Source organism: Oncorhynchus mykiss, chromosome 18 (assembly GCF_057628025.1).
Source record: "Oncorhynchus mykiss isolate SJ-2025 chromosome 18, ASM5762802v1, whole genome shotgun sequence".
Classification (NCBI taxonomy): Eukaryota; Metazoa; Chordata; class Actinopteri; order Salmoniformes; family Salmonidae; genus Oncorhynchus; species Oncorhynchus mykiss.
The window spans coordinates 32,946,321-32,963,731 of record NC_143039.1 but is presented as its reverse complement, the minus strand read 5'-3'; the positions used below and the strand labels follow the sequence as shown (position 1 = coordinate 32,963,731).

Below are 17,411 nucleotides of genomic sequence, written 5' to 3'. Positions count from 1 at the left end.
CTTAGAAAAAACCCTGGGAAAGCTGACTGCCATAAAGAATATAGGAGGCATATGGTTAACAAAACCACTCTGTATGTAGCACTGTGCAATACCATATGTGTCAAAGAAAGGAAGGTAAAGACCCTCTTCTCAGCCCTGTCCACCAGCGCCTAGCACTAAGAGCAACATTCATATCCTGCTGATTTCCCTTCCTGGAATGTGCATTGACCACCCTGCTGATTCTGGTTGTTGTTGTTCCCCTACATTGAATATTAGCTCAGCTGTGGCCCCTAGCAGTCTACAGCTATGTATGTGGCCTAGGAGAAATATAGCAATGGGCACATTACCACACCATATGCTTATTGCTATGGTTCTGGCCAATTCAGTGGCCTGCTGTGCTAGGAGCTGTGCAGCACTAGCGCTGTCCATGGTGCTGACTGCTGACAAAGAGCTACTATATTCCTAATGAAACCTATTCTGGAGGCTATGGCAGCCATGGCCGCTGCCCTTTCTTTAATACCCATCTGGCTCCCTGTGCCTGGCCATTATGAATCTGACACATGTTGAGCCAACAGCCACGCAGTTGCCTCCAGCACCATGTTAGTGGAATAGGACGTGGTGCAGCTGGGTGGCTGTATGGGGTCTGGATGGATGATACCATTATAGCAAGGTTGGATATCACTAGCTACAGACACCTTGTTTCAGCGAGAGCTCATTTTGGCGCTGACACATGCTTCATCACTCAGCTAAACTGATCTGTTCATGCAGGGTCAAGGCAATATGAAACATCATAGACCTGGTGCTTCATTCAGCATTTGTCCACTTGAAAGTGAGAGCAAACCAAACAAAGATGACATTTATACAAAGTAATGAGTAAGACTGTAACTTAACCCAGACCTCCATTAATCTTCAGTGATGCAAATATGACACTTCCTCTCCCTTGACCTCGGACACCTGTCATGGAAAGGCCACTCTCCAGGAAGTGACCGTTCAGTCACCGCCCCCTACAGCCAGGAAAGCAAGGTCCCTAATCCCTAGCTAAGAGTGTCACAGTAAAACCTTCCCGTCAACGTTTGTTTCAGCCCAGAAAGCAGCGATGATAATTATCTGGTCATTCATTCATTCATACGTTTCCTGCCTGCTGGATGACATGTAGAGTGGCAGTTTGGTGATTAACCTAATGTGAATAACAGCAGCGTCGCGTCCCTTATCGTCCTGGAAGGCGAGCGCTGCTGTCTCACGGTGAGCGCTACAGCTTAAGACGGGAGGGGGGGGGGGGGGGGGGGGGGTTGCTAGGGAAGTGATGGCTCTCTGACAGGCAGGCAGGAAGGGGTAGGCAAAAGGGGTATAGGAAGAAATGTGAGCGATGTCATTTAATAGCTTAGACTCACTTCCCTTCATTGACTACAGCTCAGCGTTCAACACCATAGTGCCCTCAAAGCTCATCACTAAGATCCTGGCACAAAACACCTCCCTCTGCAACTGGATCCGGGACTTCCTGACGGGCCGCCCCCGGGTAGTGAGGGTAGGTAGCAACAGATCTGCCACCCTGATCCTCAACACTGGATCCCCTCAGGGGTGTGTGTTCGGTCCCCTCCTGTACTCCCTGTTCACCCACGACTGCGTGACCAGACACGACTCCAACACCATCATTAAGTTTGCAGACGACACAACAGTGGTAGACCTAATCACCGACAACGACGAGACAGCCTATCGGGAAGAGGACAGAGACTTGGCCGGGTGGTGCCAGAATAACAACATATCCCTCAACGTATGATGATTGTGGACTACAGGAAAAGGAGGACCGAGCACGCCTCCATTCTCATCGACGCGGCTGTAGTGGAGCAGTTTGAGAGCTTCAAGTTCCTTGGTGTCCACATCACCAACAAACTAGAATGGTCCAAACACACCAAGACAGTGGTGAAGAGGGCAAAACCTATTCCCCCTCAGGAAACTAAAAAGATTTGGCATGGGTCCTCAGATCCTCAAAAGGTTCTACAGCTGCAACATCGAAAGCATGGTTGCATCACTGCCTGGTACGGAAACTGCTCGGCCTCCGACTGCAAGGCACTACAGAGGGTAGTGCGTACGGCCCAGTACATCACTGGGGCTAAGTTTCCTGCCATCCAGGACCTCTACACCAGGCGGTGTCAAAGGAAGGCCCTAAAACTTGTCAAAGACTCCAGCCACCCCAGTCATAGACTGTTCTCTCTACTACCGCATGGCAAGCGGTACCGGAGCGCCAAGTCTAGGAACAAAAGGCTTCTCAACAGTTTTTACCCCCAAGCTATAAGACTCCTGAACAGGTAATCAAATGGCTACCCCCCCCCCCCCCCCCCCCGCCAACCACTCTTTTACACTACTGCTACTCTCTGTTTATCATATATGCATAGTCACTTTAACCATACCTACATGTACATACTACCTCAATCAGCCTGACTAACCGGTGCCTGTATATAGCCTCGCTACTGTTATTTTTCACTGTCTTTTTACTGTTGTTTTTTATTTCTTTACTTTTATTTTTGTTCACCTCATACCTATTTGTATCTTACAAATTGCACTGTTGGTGAGGTCCTGTAAGTAAACATTTCACTGTAAGGTCTACATACCTGTTGTATTTGGCGCACGTGACAAATAAACTTTGATTTGATTTGACTCAATAAGGTGGCAGAAGCGCTGTCTAAGTGAACGGTTTCTATTATCTACTATTATCTACTCTGCTTTCAGGTTGACGACAACAACAAACGTGCCCGTTTGCTCCCAAATAGTATTGTCTTTTCTCATTGTCATTGAATGAGAAAAGTTGTAAAAAAGCAAAAACTTTTCAGTTGGACATTTTGATGTGTTCTATATCTAGTTGTGTCTGCACCCGCTTCCTCTTGAAAGTGTCATTACCGAAGGGATATGGAGTCTGTGTTCCTCAATCACTCCGTCTGTAGTGGCTGGCCTGATTGGATAGATTTAGCAGGCTGCTTTTCTGTGGGAATGCTTATCAAATGCAACCGCTTCAAGGCAACGGCACCAAATAAATGCTTCTGCGGCAATCACAGATCATCTTCATTCAATTCCCTCCCTTTTCTCTCATCTGCAGGAGGACTTAGCACTTGGTTCCTTTTGAGAGAGGGGACACCAATTATACTGTCCCGGTCTATGTGAAGTATTTATATCAAAATATTATTGTTTCTATTTGAAACCTTCAGTCATTTATTCCCCCCCCAAAAATTAAATAAAGTGTGTCGAGATTACTCCAGTAGTGTTTTGAAATGGTATGTTTGAGCAATAGGTGCTGCCGTGGTCCTAGTTGGATATATCCACTCTCTGAAACTCTGAAAATGTGCATTAGAAATCTCTGCTTCTTCCCGGGCCTATTTGCAATTGTCCTTCAAGGGTCTCTCCCCTCTCTTCTGAAGAAGAGCTGTGTGGACAACACTGAGTTTCTGTGGCCCGCCAATGCAATTGCTTTTCCCCGCTCAGTGTTCCTATGAAGTTATTGCATCTCATTCTGTTGGCTACTCTTCCCTCTACAGAAGTGTTATGTTGTTATCGCCACACCACAGACCCGGGGGGGGGGGGGGCAGAATACAAATCTAACACCCTATTTAATCCCACTGGGAGGAATAGAGAGAACAGGCGACTACTTTTCCACGTTTCTTGGTTTTGGTCAAGATAGATTGTGGAGATGAGTATTGGGGAAACGACAGTATGCCCGATACAATACAGCTTGTATTGACTGATGTGTAAAACTGTAGATTCAGTCACTATTTCGTTATATGATTTCCTCGGCAAACGAATATGTGCAACAGCTTCCTTATTAATGCTCTGTGACTGTAGGGTTGATTGGCTGGAGAAATGCCCCGTGTAAAATTTAACAGGTGAGTTCGATTAGCTTGAGGCTGTTTCTCTGTTTTACAATTATGATATTGATTTACTCTCTCTCTCCTTTCTCCTCTCCTCCTCCCTCTCTCCGTTACTTATTCACTCCGTCTGTTTGTGGGTTGATATAGTATCTGAGATGAACACCGGTAGTTTCCTCCTGATGGCAGGGGTATATCGCTCAGCCCCGTTGCTTGCTACAGTTGCTATCACTGTCATGCACATTTGTTCGGGTTACACTATTTTCAGACATCCGATACTCCATTCCGTCAGTGGGTTTCAGTCTTATACACTGTAGTATTGATACTGTATTTTTAACATTACATTTTTTTTTCATGGCTGTCTGGGGAAATATAATTGAGGTATTATATTTCTGGAGGACTTCCTGTGTATTCTCAAATGAACAACATTGGCTACTGTACTGTGTAGTGTGTGAACTGCAGCATTTTCCAGAAGAGCTAGTTCAGGGTTTCCCCAACAGGGTTTCCCCACCAAGTTATGTAATGATTTTATTACATTTAAATTTTATAAATTATTTTATTTCAGTATGGGAAACGCTGGGCTAGTCAAAACCAAGCGATAATGGAACAGATATTAAAGTCACTAAAGACTGCCCAGACCTATATGGTCAGTCGGCATGGACAGGATTAGTCCAGATGCTGAATATGGACAGTACCAGTCAAACGTTTGGACACACCTACTCATTCATTTGTGGAGTTTCTTTCCTTCTTAATGTGTTTGAGCCAATCAGTTGTGTTGTGACAAGGTAGGGGTGGTATTCAGAAGATGGCCTTATTTGGTAAAAGACCAAGAACAGCTCAAATAAGCAAATAGAAATGATAGTCCATCATTACTTTAAGACATGAAGGTCAGTCAATGCGGAAGATTTCAAGAACTTTGAACGTTTCTTCAAGTGCAGACACAAAAAAACATCATGCGCTATGATGAAACTGGCTCTCCTGAGGACCGTTACAGGAAAGGAAGACCCAGAGTTACCTTTGCTGTAGAGGATGAGTTCATTAGAGTTACCAGCCTCAGAATTTGCAGCCCAAATAAATGCTTCACAGAGTTCAAGTAACAGACACATTTCAACATCAACTGTTCAGAGGAGACTGCGTGAATCAGGCCTTCATAGTTGAATTGCTGCAAAGAAACCACTACTAAAGGACACCAATAAGCAAAAGAGACTTGCTTGGCCCAAGAAACACGAGCAATGGACATTGACTGGTGAAAATCTGTCCTTTGGTCTGATGAGTCCAACTTTGAGATTTTAGGTTCCAACCGCCGTGTCTTTGTGAGACACAGAGTAGGATGATCTCTACATGTGTGGTTCCCACCGTGAAGCATGGAGGAGGAGGTGTGATTGTGTGGGGGTGCTTTGCTGGTGACACTGTTAGTGATTTTTTTTTAATTCAAGGCATACTTAACCAGCATGGCTACCACAGCATTCTGCAGCGATACGCCATCCCGTCTGGTTTGCGCTTAGTGGCACTATCATTTGTTTTTTCAACAGAACAATGACCCAAAACACACCTGCAGGGCTGTAAGGGCTATTTAACCAATGAGAGTTATGGAGTGCTGCATCAAATAACCTGGCCTCCACTATCCCCCGACCTCAACCCAATAGAGATGGTTTGGGAGGAGTTGGACCGCAGAGTGAAGGAAAAGCAGCCAACAAGTGCTCAGCATATGTGGAAACAACTTCAAGACTGCTGGCAAAGCGTTACTCATGAAGCCGGTTGAGAGAATGCCAAGAGTGTGCAACGCTGTCATCAAGGCACAGGGTGGCTACTTTGTTGAATAATCTAAAATATGTTTAACACTTTTTTGGTTACTACATGATTCCATATGTGTTATTTCATAGTTTTGATGTCTTCACTATTATTCTACAATGTAGAAAATAGTACAAATAAAGAAAAACCCTTTTAACTGGTACTGTATGTATAATATATACTCTAAGATTAACCTTAAAGGAAGAGTAAATAAAAACAGAAATACCTTATTTACATAAGTATAACGACACTTTTCTATGAGACCTGGGGAAGGGTACCAAAACATTTCTGCGGCATTGGTGGTCCCCAAGAAGACAGTTGCTCCGTCATTTTTAAATGGAAGAAGTTTGGAACCACCAAGACTCTTCCTAGAGCTGGCCGCCCAGCCACACAGCAATCGGGGGAGAAGGGCCTTGGTCAGGGAGGTGACCAAGAACCCGATGGTCAGTCTGACAAAGCTCCAAAGTTCCTCTGTGGAGATGGGGGAACCTTCCAGAAGGACAACCATCTCTGCAGCACTCCACCAATCAGGCTTTTATAGTAGAGTGGCCAGACGGAAGCCACTTCTCAGTAAAGGCACATGACAGCCAGCTTGGAGCTTGCCAAAAGGCACCTAAAGGACTCAGACCATGAGAAACAAGATTTTCTGGTCTGATGAAACCAAGATTGAATTCTTTGGCCTGAATGCCAACCATCACATCTGGAGGAAATGTGGCACCATCCCTACAGTGAAGCATGGTGGTGGCAGCGTCATGTTGTGGGGATGTTTTTCAGCGGCAGGGACTGGGAGACTAGTCAGGATCGAGGAAAAGATAAACGGAGCAAAGTGCAGAGAGATCCTTGATGAAAACCTGCTCCAGAGCGCTCAGGACCTTAGACTGTAGCGAAGGTTCACCTTCCAACTGGACAACAACCCTAAGCACACAGCCAAGACAACACAGTTGCTTCAGGACAAGTCTCTGAATGTCCTTGAGTGGCCCAGCCAGTGCCTGGACTTGAACTCGATTGAACATCTCTGGTTAGATCTGAAAATAGCTGTGCAGTGACTCTCCCCATCCAACCTGACAGAGCTTGATTGCATCTGAAGTGAAGAATGGGAGAAACTCCCCAAATGCAGGTGTGCCAAGCTTGTAACGTCATACCCAAGAAGACTCAAGGCTCTAATCGCTGCCAAAGCTGCTTCAACAAAGTACTGTCATATTTCAGTTTTTATTTTTAATACATTTGCAAAAAAAATCTAAACCTGTTTTTGCTATGTCATTATGGGGTATTGTGTGTAAATTGATGAGAGGAAGAAAAAAAATCAATCAATTTTAGAATAAGTCCAGAACGTAACAAAATGTGGAACAAAAAGTCAATTGGTCTGAATACTTTCCGAATGCGCTGTATAGCAGGATATCTCTTGATTCCTTTCTGATGTGTGTGTGTGTGTGTGTGTGTGTGTGTGTGTGTCTCTTACAGGTCGAGCTGGTGTGAAGCAGCCCCGTAACCAGCCAAGGTTCTTCACCATGGAGGGAGATGAAGAAGAGAGCATGAGTGAGTTTATTTCACTACACTGGTCCCTCTGCTTGCCGTAATGTTGTTTTGCTTGTGAAGTGTTTACACATACTAATAGTCGAATATCCCTAGTTGTGCAAAATTATTTACTTGGTTATATGTTTTCAAGTTGGATACTGTTACCAGTAACACCACATTATTGGAAGGAATCCAGGGAGGAGAATTGTAGGCCTATAGATGTATTAAATCTCCTCTTCCTGATTGGAAGGAGTACCTCCTTTAGGTTCCGAGAGCAGTTATAGTTCACCCTTAAACTGCCTGCAACAAGCCTGGGAGGGTTATTGAGGAAAGGTTGCTCTTTCCATAGTCAGGGTTTGGCAGTACAGGGTTTGGCAACAAAACATTTTTTCCCCCAAGCCCAATGAGGCTTTCTCATGTTGTAAGGTACTGAGAGAGTGAGGGGCTTTATGTATCTATGCCCACAGTATGGAGCAGATGTTGAATTCAGTACTTTGGCCCAGGAACATCATGCGGATCCCATTACACACTTGACAGTTATGATGTTAGGACATGTTATGCGTTAGGGCAACCCTAATCCTCCCACTTCCCTGTTACACCAAGCCCAACCCAGACGGGGGCTCACTTGGATTACTGTGTTGGTCAGGGACGTCCTCGCTGCAGGGAGGGTTGTTGGCAGGCCGACGGGCATACGTTGCCAAGGTTACTCAAGGGCTTTCTGGTGGATGTGTTTGTGTGTATGTGTGTCTGGGTCAGAACTGAGCATGGTTGGCGACGGACAGTGTTGTCGTGGCGTGATCAATCACAATGCTCTGTTGTTTAAAAATCTCTTTCCCAACGGGGTTGTAATCACTCCTGTTGCGCATTGTGTTTTTTACAGTTTATATTTTCTCTTGCATGCTTGTTATTTACTTTACCACAACCACCAGCCTAGTCATACAAAACAATCTGATATATATATATACTCTGTAAACTTTGTTTTAGAAAATGATGATATGCAACTTGATCCAGAGCTAAGTAAAATGAAAATACAATTATTATTTGAATACATTTTTGACTGCAGTGGTGCATGAAAATCCCAGAAAACACTTGTTTGTTTGTCTCCATTTTGGGGAGGTGGCGATATCCTTATGTTGTCCCTCTTCTTTCCAAGCCCTTTGTCGCTACCTTCTTCTCTCCTCCTGCATTTTGTCCAAGGATGTATTTAATCCCTGAGCGCCGAAAGGAGTAACCTATCGAGCTTTTGCTGGAGGATGTTATAAATGAAAATTTACACCCAGTTCCATCAGCTTTATAATCAGGACGTGGCGATATGTGTTCCCTCAACCACAGCTACACCTAATTTATTGATACCATGATTAATACAAGCCTTACAGTTAAATTGGTCATGCAGCCCTTCACGGGACATTTCTAGATGTTTTCAGCCCATTCTTCAATAACACAGATGAATAGATTAACACTGAAATGTTTAGACATTTTGGCGGGGCTACTTTTGTATTTACGCTGCCCATGTCTTTGGTAGTGCTTATTCTGAAAAATACAGAAAAAAAACTATGAAGATTTTCCTCAGAAATCTGTCCTTTCCTCAAGTTTTTTTCAGGCCCCCCTTGGATTGTATTGAAGGTTAATGTTGATACTAATATTACTGTGTATTTAACATACACTGTTTTCTGTAATGACTGCTTTGAAAATCTAACATACAAAGGAACACACATCACTTGTCCAGTTACAAAGAGAGATAAAGGAATCTATAAATTTTACATTTACAAGATCCTGCAACGAAGGCGTTGTAAGTTACTCTTTCTGGGCACCGCAGGTTCCAGCAGCACCGACGTTAAGGAAAACCGCAACCTGGACAACATGGTCTCCTCCTCCAAGGAGGGGTTGGGGGGTGAGGGGGCAGCTCACCTCCCTAATGGGGGCAGTGCAGGTTGTGGAGGGGGCAGGAAGCGTCCCTTAGAAGAGGGTAATAACGGGCATCACAATAACAAGTACAGGCCCAAGAAACGTAAGAAAATGCCCGGGCCCATTCTGCCCAAAAATGCCCTGATGCAGCTGAATGAGATCAAGCCTGGACTGCAGTACAAGCTGCTGTCTCAGACCGGTCCGGTCCACGCGCCCGTGTTCGTCATGACTGTGGAGGTCAATGGGCAGCTGTTCGAGGGCTCCGGCCCCACCAAGAAGAAGGCTAAGCTCAACTCAGCTGAGAAGGCTCTGCGGTCGTTCGTTCAGTTCCCCAACGCCTCTGAGGCGCACATGGCAATGGGTCGGACGCTAACGGTCAACACAGACTTTACCTCCGACCAGGCTGACTTCCCGGACATGTTGTTTAATGGGTTTGAGACCCCGGCCCCTCCGGAGGAGTCCTTCTACCTGGGTTCTAACGGTACCAATGGCTCCTTCAGCTCCCTGGGACTAGTAGAATACCCCCTGCTAGGGAGCTCAGGTGCTACCGGCCTGAGTCAGTCCTCGTTAGGCCTACCACTCACCGCCTCCGTCCCGGCCTTCGTCTCCCCCGCTATTGCCAAGAACCCTGTCATGATCCTCAACGAACTACGACCCGGGCTGAAGTACGACTTTGTGTCAGAGAGTGGAGAGAGCCACGCCAAGAACTTTGCCATGTCCGTGGTGGTGGACACACAGACGTTCCAAGGCTCAGGGCGCAATAAGAAGCTGGCCAAGGCCCGTGCGGCGCAGGCTGCTCTCTCTGCCCTCTTTAACATGCAACTAGACCAGACACCGTCCAGACAGCCCATACCCAGAGAGGGCCTGCAACTGCACCTGCCACAGGTAAGAACTACTACTCCCAACATCACGTTCACTCAGAGACTGTTGGATGACATGCTTGTTTCATATGGTTATTTGAAAAGCTTTACTTTGACTCTATGGCACAAACTCCCTCTCCCCATCCAACATCTTGTGGAGCAGTATAACAATTGTAGTAGTATGCAGAGACTCTTCTTAACTCTATCTGGGTGGTTTAACCCCATGAAATAAAAGGGCAATGGTCACATATGTCAGTTTGGTCCATCCTGCATTGCAGGCAGTATTCAGTGTTCACTTCCTATGAACTACTCTGAGTTTAATTGACCTAATGGTTTAACCAGCTCATTATAAGCCTCTGACAGGGCTTAATTGAAAAGGGAGACGAGGCTTTGAGAGACAGTGGTGCATTACAGCCTTGAGCGTTCCACGTTGCATTGTGTACACTCAAATCTATTTACACGTCACTTAATCCCGTACCCCTAATCCCTCCTGCCTGAGATAGCGACTGACGAGGCAAGGTAAATTAAACTGCAATCTTAATTAACATCAGCTCCCGAATGCTATTCAAACATACCTATTGATCAGACAAGCTGCCTGCTCCGTTGGCCTGTTTAAGAACAGATCAGTCAATGAAGCGGACGGATGATTTGCGTTGCAGCGTTTAAGCTCCCGGGTGTCTTGTCTGTCACTCATCCCTATCTAAACCCTTTTATCTACAGTAGGTATGTCTGATCCCTGAAGAAGTAGGCACCTCGAATCTATTATACTGCACTAGCCTGTCTCCTGTTCTGCTACCTGAGCTTCAGTTTGAGAAAGCAGTGTCTCTTAGGAGTACAATGGGTTGTCATTGCCTCTGTGATTTCTAATGTACACATTCGTGTGGAGGTTGTGGTTAGATTTTCAATTGATCATAGATGTTTCATCAGAGCTATATGATAAGCCAGAAGGTGATCGTCGTAACGTTTAAACTTTTCTATTCTGTCGAGGTTTAGTCTCTGGTTTTATGGCCTGGGTTTTTCTTCTGATGTTATGATGCAGAACCTCGGTATCTCATGCTCTGCTTGGTGGTTATTTCAGGTTCTAGCTGATGCTGTGTCCGGTCTGGTAGTTGACAAGTTCAGTGAGCTGACGGATAACTTCACATCCCCTCACGCACGACGGAAAGTCCTAGCAGGCATTGTCATGACAACAGGTACTGTTAGAATAACTTTCTTTTTTTTACTTCAACCTGATTGTTAATCTCTGACTCTCTGTCAAATCGAGAGAGCCCCGCTGGTGCTGCATGGATCACAACGGGGGGTTTCATTAGAGACTGATCACAAAAGATGTTTGTGTAATTTACATTGTGGATTAGGTATCAATTCACATTTCCTAGTTGATTTTATCACTGCATCATGAAACAAGAAGAACAAATGATACACTGTATTCAGTAGACAATGTCGTTGATATACCATTTTAAACCATTTTTGTCTCACAATCCACACATCTCACCCAGGCACCGATGTCAAGGAGGCACAAGTGATCTGTGTTTCCACGGGGACCAAGTGTATAAACGGCGAGTACATGAGCGACCGCGGCCTGGCTTTGAACGACTGCCATGCTGAGATCATTGCTCGTCGTTCCCTCCTTAGGTACCTGTACGCACAGCTGGAACACTTCCTCAGGTAAGTCACTGTAACCACGGAGACTGGGTTAGTAGAAACTGACTGGTCAACAAGACTCAAAAAAATATATTTTTACCGGAAGAAACAAATGCCAATGTAGAGAAACGGTTACCCTTTTCTTACCACGCGTCCGTCTGTCCCGTCTGTCTGTCTGTCTGTCCGTCTGCCATAGTAACAACAGAGAGGAGCAGCAGAAGTCGATATTCACGAGGTGCGAGAACAAGCAGGGCTTCCGTCTGAAGGACAACGTGCAGTTCCACCTGTACATCAGCACGTCGCCCTGCGGAGACGCACGCATCTTCTCACCCCACGAGGCTGCCTTCGAGGGTAAGACTTCTCCCTAGGTGGCTCTTCTTCTTCTTCATTTTAAACATGCTTCTTCTTATTCCCTTTCCATTTCATCCACAGATCAGGGAGACAGGCACCCTAACAGGAAGGCTCGTGGTCAGCTGAGGACCAAGATAGAGTCTGGGGAGGGGACCATCCCTGTGAAAGTCAGTAACACCATCCAGACCTGGGACGGAGTACTGCAGGGAGAGAGGCTGCTCACCATGTCCTGCAGTGACAAGATTGCCAGGTCTGTGTCTCTCTTTGACACCCCTCCTTTTTTACTTTGTCTACAGTTCGACAACCAGTCAAACTGTAACCATACAGAAGGTGTCTAGTCATTTTCATGGAATGAAGATTTACATGTGATATTCATAAAAACACCAACAATGTAAATCTACCATTTATGCCATTATTGTGAACTTTGTCCGACTTTTCACAAGTCAGAGACAGCCGCAAAGGCTTTTGCTTGAGCAAATCACATGGAGATAAAAAGGCCCAGAGAACAAGCCTTGAAGGAACAATCTAACAACCTTTACTGAGATTTTAAGTGTGTAATCAACAATATTGTTCATGATTACACACCTGCAGTTTGACGAGCTGTTACAGTTCCTAGGGCACTCCCAGCAGGGAAGCCATTTCCGTGGAGATTAATCAAAGGGCTAATCACGGCTCTAGCATAATCACACCTGTAGCACTGCTCTGTTGGCAGAATGATACACAAGTGATTGGGACTTGAGCGAGGGTAGCTAGCCTGAGGAATGCACTAATCAGAATCATTTGAATAGCATCTGACTCCAGGCAATAAACACCCTTCATCACTAAAAGTGGAGCTTAATGTTCGAAAAATAGAAAATGTCCAACTGAGAGGCTATTACATATTATTTTCTTCAACCCAGGATGCATTATCAGGTGGTGAAAAACCTGGTACAAGTAGACACTTTCAAATTCAACCTCTACGTTCAGATTGAGCAAAATGTTCAGGGTAAAATCCGAAATGTCAAGAGTTTTTAAACTTAGCCTTGGGTCTTAGTCATATCTTGCGCTCGGGAACGTCTGTGCTTTGTGGTGGTGAGACTCAAAAGGTCATGTGACTCAAAAGGTCATGTGACTCAAAAAAAAAAGCAGTGCCTCCCTATGAACACCACTTCTCGCTGCCGCCCTTCTCTCAGGTGGAACGTAGTAGGGATCCAGGGCTCTCTGATGTGTTACTTCACAGAGCCCGTCTACTTCTCCAGCATTATCCTGGGCAGCCTGTACCACGCAGACCACCTCTCCAGAGCCATGTACCAGAGGATCGCTGACATTGAGGACCTGCCTCAGACGTTCAACCTCAACCGGCCACTTCTGAGCGGTAAGGGGTCTGGCTGTCGTCTTACTCATCCTACATCCTCCTCCTACGTAGTTTATGTCAGACAACAGCCCCTGGACTGTCCTGAACAACATACAGTGCCAGTCAAAAGTTTGGACACACCTACTCGTTCAAGGGTTTTTCTTAATTTGTTCTATTTTCTACATTGTAGAATAATAGTGAAGACATCAAACCTATGAAATAACACACATGAAATCATATAGCCCTTACACTGCCTGGAGGTGTGTTGGGTCATTGTCCTGTTGGAAAACAAATGATAGTCTCACTAAGCGCAAACCAGACGGGATGACGTATCGCTGCAGAATGCTGTGGCAGCCATGCTGGTTAAGTGTGCCTTGAATCCTAAATAAATCACTAACAGTGTCACCAGCAAAGCACCATCACACCTCCTCCGTGGTACACGGTGGGAACTACTGTACACATGCAGAGATCATCCGTTCACCTACTCTGTGTCTCACAAAGAAGGTGGTCCATTGCTCGTGTTTCTTGGCCCAAGCAAGTCTCTTCTTCTTTTTGGTGTCCTTTAGTAGTGGTTTCTTTGCAGCAATTCGTCTATGAAGGCCTGATTCATGCAGTCTCCTCTGAACAGTTGATGTTGAGATGTGTCTGTTACTAAAAGTCTGTGAAGCATTTGTTTGGGCTGCCATTTCTGAGGCTGGTAACTCTAATGAACTTATCCTCTGCAGCAGAGGTAACTCTGGGTCGTCCTTTCCTGTGGCGGCCCTCATGAGAGCCAGTTTCATCATAGCGCTTGAGGGTTTTTGCGACTGCACTGAAATTTTCCACATTGACTGACCTTCATGTCTTAAAGTAATGATGGACTGTTGTTTCTCTTTGTTTATTTGAGCTGTTCTTGCCATAATATTGACTTGGTCTTTCACCAAATATGGTTATCTTCTGTATACCACCCCTACCTTGTTACAACACAACTGATTGGTTCAAACACATCAAGAAGGAAAGAAATTCCACAAAATAACTTTTACCAAGGCACACATGTTAATTGAAATGCATTACTGTTGACTACCTCAAGAAGCTGGTTGAGAGAATGCCAAAAGTGTGCAAAGCTGTCATCAAGGCACATGGTGGCTACTTTGAAGAATCTCAAATATAAAATTACCTCATGATTCCATGTGTTATTTCATAGTTTTGATGTCTTCACTATTATTCTACAATGTAAAAAAATTAAGAATAACCCTTGAATGAGTAGGTGTGTCCAAACTTTTGACAGGTACTGTATATCTCACAAAGGAATCTTTTTATGTCACTTTCTCTTCTTTGCAGGAATAAGCAACGCAGAAGCACGGCAACCGGGTAAAGCGCCTAACTTCAGTGTGAACTGGGCTGTGGGAGACCAGGGGTTGGAGGTTATCAACGCCATGACAGGCAAGGACGACTTGGGACGGCCCTCGAGGCTCTGCAAGCACGCCCTCTACAGCCGCTGGGTGCGCCTATACTGCAAGGTAGGCTACTTAACCCCCACAACACCATATATACTCTCATGTAGCTGTTGCTGTGCATGGCTGGGTAGTTGGGACTTATTATGTTCCAATAACTCAATTTAAATGGTTTAACATTCTGTTTGTTCACTTGATCGTTGAATCATTTCTTACTGTGTTTTATTCTTGTCCAATTAAAACCTCTCTCTTCCTTTTAGCTTTCACAGACTCTGAGAATCAAAGGTGCCAAACCCAGCTTGTACCATGACGCCAAACAGGCAGCGTTGGAGTACCATGCTGCCAAGCAGACTCTGACCAAGGAATTCCACAAGGCAGGACTGGGAGCCTGGGTCAAGAAGCCTATCGAACAGGACCAGTTCTCACTCCAGTCCTGAGTGGATTTTTTTTCATAGAAATAGAATAACTATGTCGTTCTAAAATTGTTGTCACGGGAGGAAGAGGGAGGCTCAGATGACGATACTACTCCTACCAGCTGTTTCGACTTTATTTGTTCTGTGTGTGGACGACACTCGCCCAACCCTTGTTCCCTCTCCTGATCACTCCACTTTTCACCGTTAAGACATTGAATTTTGTCTTGTTGTTTTTCTCAATGACTTACTGTAAAAAGCCTTGTTTTCATTATTGTTCGTGTCAACAGAATGATTGTTATCGATGTTTTGTTAGTTTAATGTCGTTCATTCCACTTACACTAGTAACCTAACGTGACATACGACAGCTGTACAACTGGAAACCTGGGATTTTTTAAACGGATTTTGTTGATTACATTTTATAAATCAATACATGCAAAAAATCAACTGAAATCAGTTGGCTATCTACAGACAAACCTTGTCTACACCCACTGTATGATTATGCCAAATATATAGAAAGCGTTCAAGCTTACCTCCCAGTAGTGGTCATAACAATAACTATTTTGCTGTCTTTTTCCTAAGTATTAGTGCTGTGCCCGTTCCTCTTGTCTTGAAGGCTGATGTCCTCTCTTGCACTTTTCATGTGCAGTCTTTTCTTTGTTTCCGCTGTGAGATGTAAAAGCATTGCACTGTCTGAGGACGATATGCTCGTTTGTTTTTGAATAGTGATAGATACGTGTGTCTTTTGATTCCAAAAATCTGATTGAGAATGCTCTCTGATAATGACATGTTTTTATCTATCTGAAGTAGGCCTAATTAACTTCTGAAAAATGTTTGATTCCTTTTTCCCTTTACAGTGAATGACGTAAATTATACTAAAGTGCATATGGCCTTTGACGTACATTTCTATGGCTATTCTTGCAGTGCGGTTATTTGCTATGCAATTGCAGAATGGCTCACACTCTTGTGGTTGCCAGACAGATGCAGTGGACTTTTATGTACTGCTTTTTTATTTGAACACACAGACAACATTTTGCTATCATCATGTAGCATTTGTTGGGAGCTTGACAAAAAAAAAAAACGACTGAAATTATTTTAGCTCATATTTAGCCATGAGTGTTGAGGTAACTTGAGCAAATTTTCTTTGTCTGTCATCATAAGCCTTACCTCACCAAAGACAATTTTTTATTTGCTTTTTGTTTCTTTAATCTGTAATGTTTGTTTTAACTAAGTTTTTGATCACTTCATTTTGATTCCTGTGTTTTATACTGCTCAATGTCATCTTTTTGGACTATTCATTTTGAAATGAATTGAAATGGATCTCTGTGTTTAACGTAGCAATTTAAAAGTATGAAACTGTAGATCATTTTGACCTGTTCTGTGTCGTTTTTAACAATTAACATGTTACCAAAAAAAGAAAATATACCCAAAATGTATTTCTAACAGGCTCGGAAATGTTCATGTACAGTACTTTATCTAAGTATACTCATTGGAATCAGACAACTCTCGTGAAAAAGCCCATTTTGTAATTTTTTTCCCCTTTTGTGTTGTCACACTTCTCATCCGCACTTGGCATGTTTTCTTATTTGTTTATTTTGAATAGAGTTGTAAAGAATCCACAAGAATCAAGGCAATTGCAGTTTTTGAAAGGGGACCAAGCACAACTTGTGATGTAAAAAAAAAAAAAATTGAACTGCATCAGAAGTGAATGGCTGGTCAACCATTGTGAATAACTTTTGATCACTCCCTCCCAACCTTTGGGTGTTATGAGGGGTCTGCTCTACGTATGTTTGCTTTCTCTGACCAAGTTGTGAGCGTTGACTGTGAACTTTGACCGGGTCTTTTGCCGTCCTGTAATGGTTCATGCACCGTTTGATTGATGTGCCCAGTCCCCTGTAGTCTCTAGAATAAGGGCCCTAATGCATGAGCTCTCGCTATAAAGCATGAGGGAAAATCAAATAAAACAAACCAGATAAACAAAAATCATACATGTAGAAAATGAGAAAAGACCTATAAATGAGAAATATAATAAATGGTAATATAGGTAGATGTTGTATATAGTTGTCTTTCTTTATTTCATACACTATTTTCTACCAAGTTCACTGCATTAAGTCATTTCTTATTTAATACAAAAAATAAATTAGATTGACAATACAATACTTTTAAAAAATGTGACAAATGTATGAAAAGTAAAAAGTGGCACTATGATGATTTTATAGAAAATAGTGTAATAGCGATGGTGTTAACACGACGCTAGGCAGCTGCTCTGTTTGCATTAAAGTAACTATCCAGTGAAAATCAACATTTAAAAGCTTATATTCTGTTTGCTCATACCCAAA

The 17,411-nt window shown here is 43.9% G+C and overlaps 1 protein-coding gene across 5 annotated transcripts in view; it reads left to right on the top strand.

Moving 5' to 3' along the window:
• LOC110495905 (double-stranded RNA-specific editase 1) overlaps nt 1-17,119 on the top strand; it is a 59,697-nt gene extending 42,578 nt beyond the window's left edge. For all 5 annotated transcript variants that reach the window (XM_090208229.1, XM_090208230.1, XM_090208231.1 and 2 more), the window contains 9 exons: nt 7,086-7,160; nt 8,956-9,929; nt 10,983-11,097; nt 11,401-11,569; nt 11,742-11,896; nt 11,978-12,146; nt 13,069-13,250; nt 14,550-14,728; nt 14,923-17,119. In XM_090208229.1, coding sequence (XP_090064355.1) covers nt 7,086-7,160; nt 8,956-9,929; nt 10,983-11,097; nt 11,401-11,569; nt 11,742-11,896; nt 11,978-12,146; nt 13,069-13,250; nt 14,550-14,728; nt 14,923-15,099 — 2,195 coding nt within the window. In that variant the 3' untranslated portion in view covers nt 15,100-17,119. The remainder of the gene's footprint in view (nt 1-7,085; nt 7,161-8,955; nt 9,930-10,982; nt 11,098-11,400; nt 11,570-11,741; nt 11,897-11,977; nt 12,147-13,068; nt 13,251-14,549; nt 14,729-14,922) is intronic.
• The last annotated feature ends 292 nt before the right edge of the window (nt 17,120-17,411 follow it).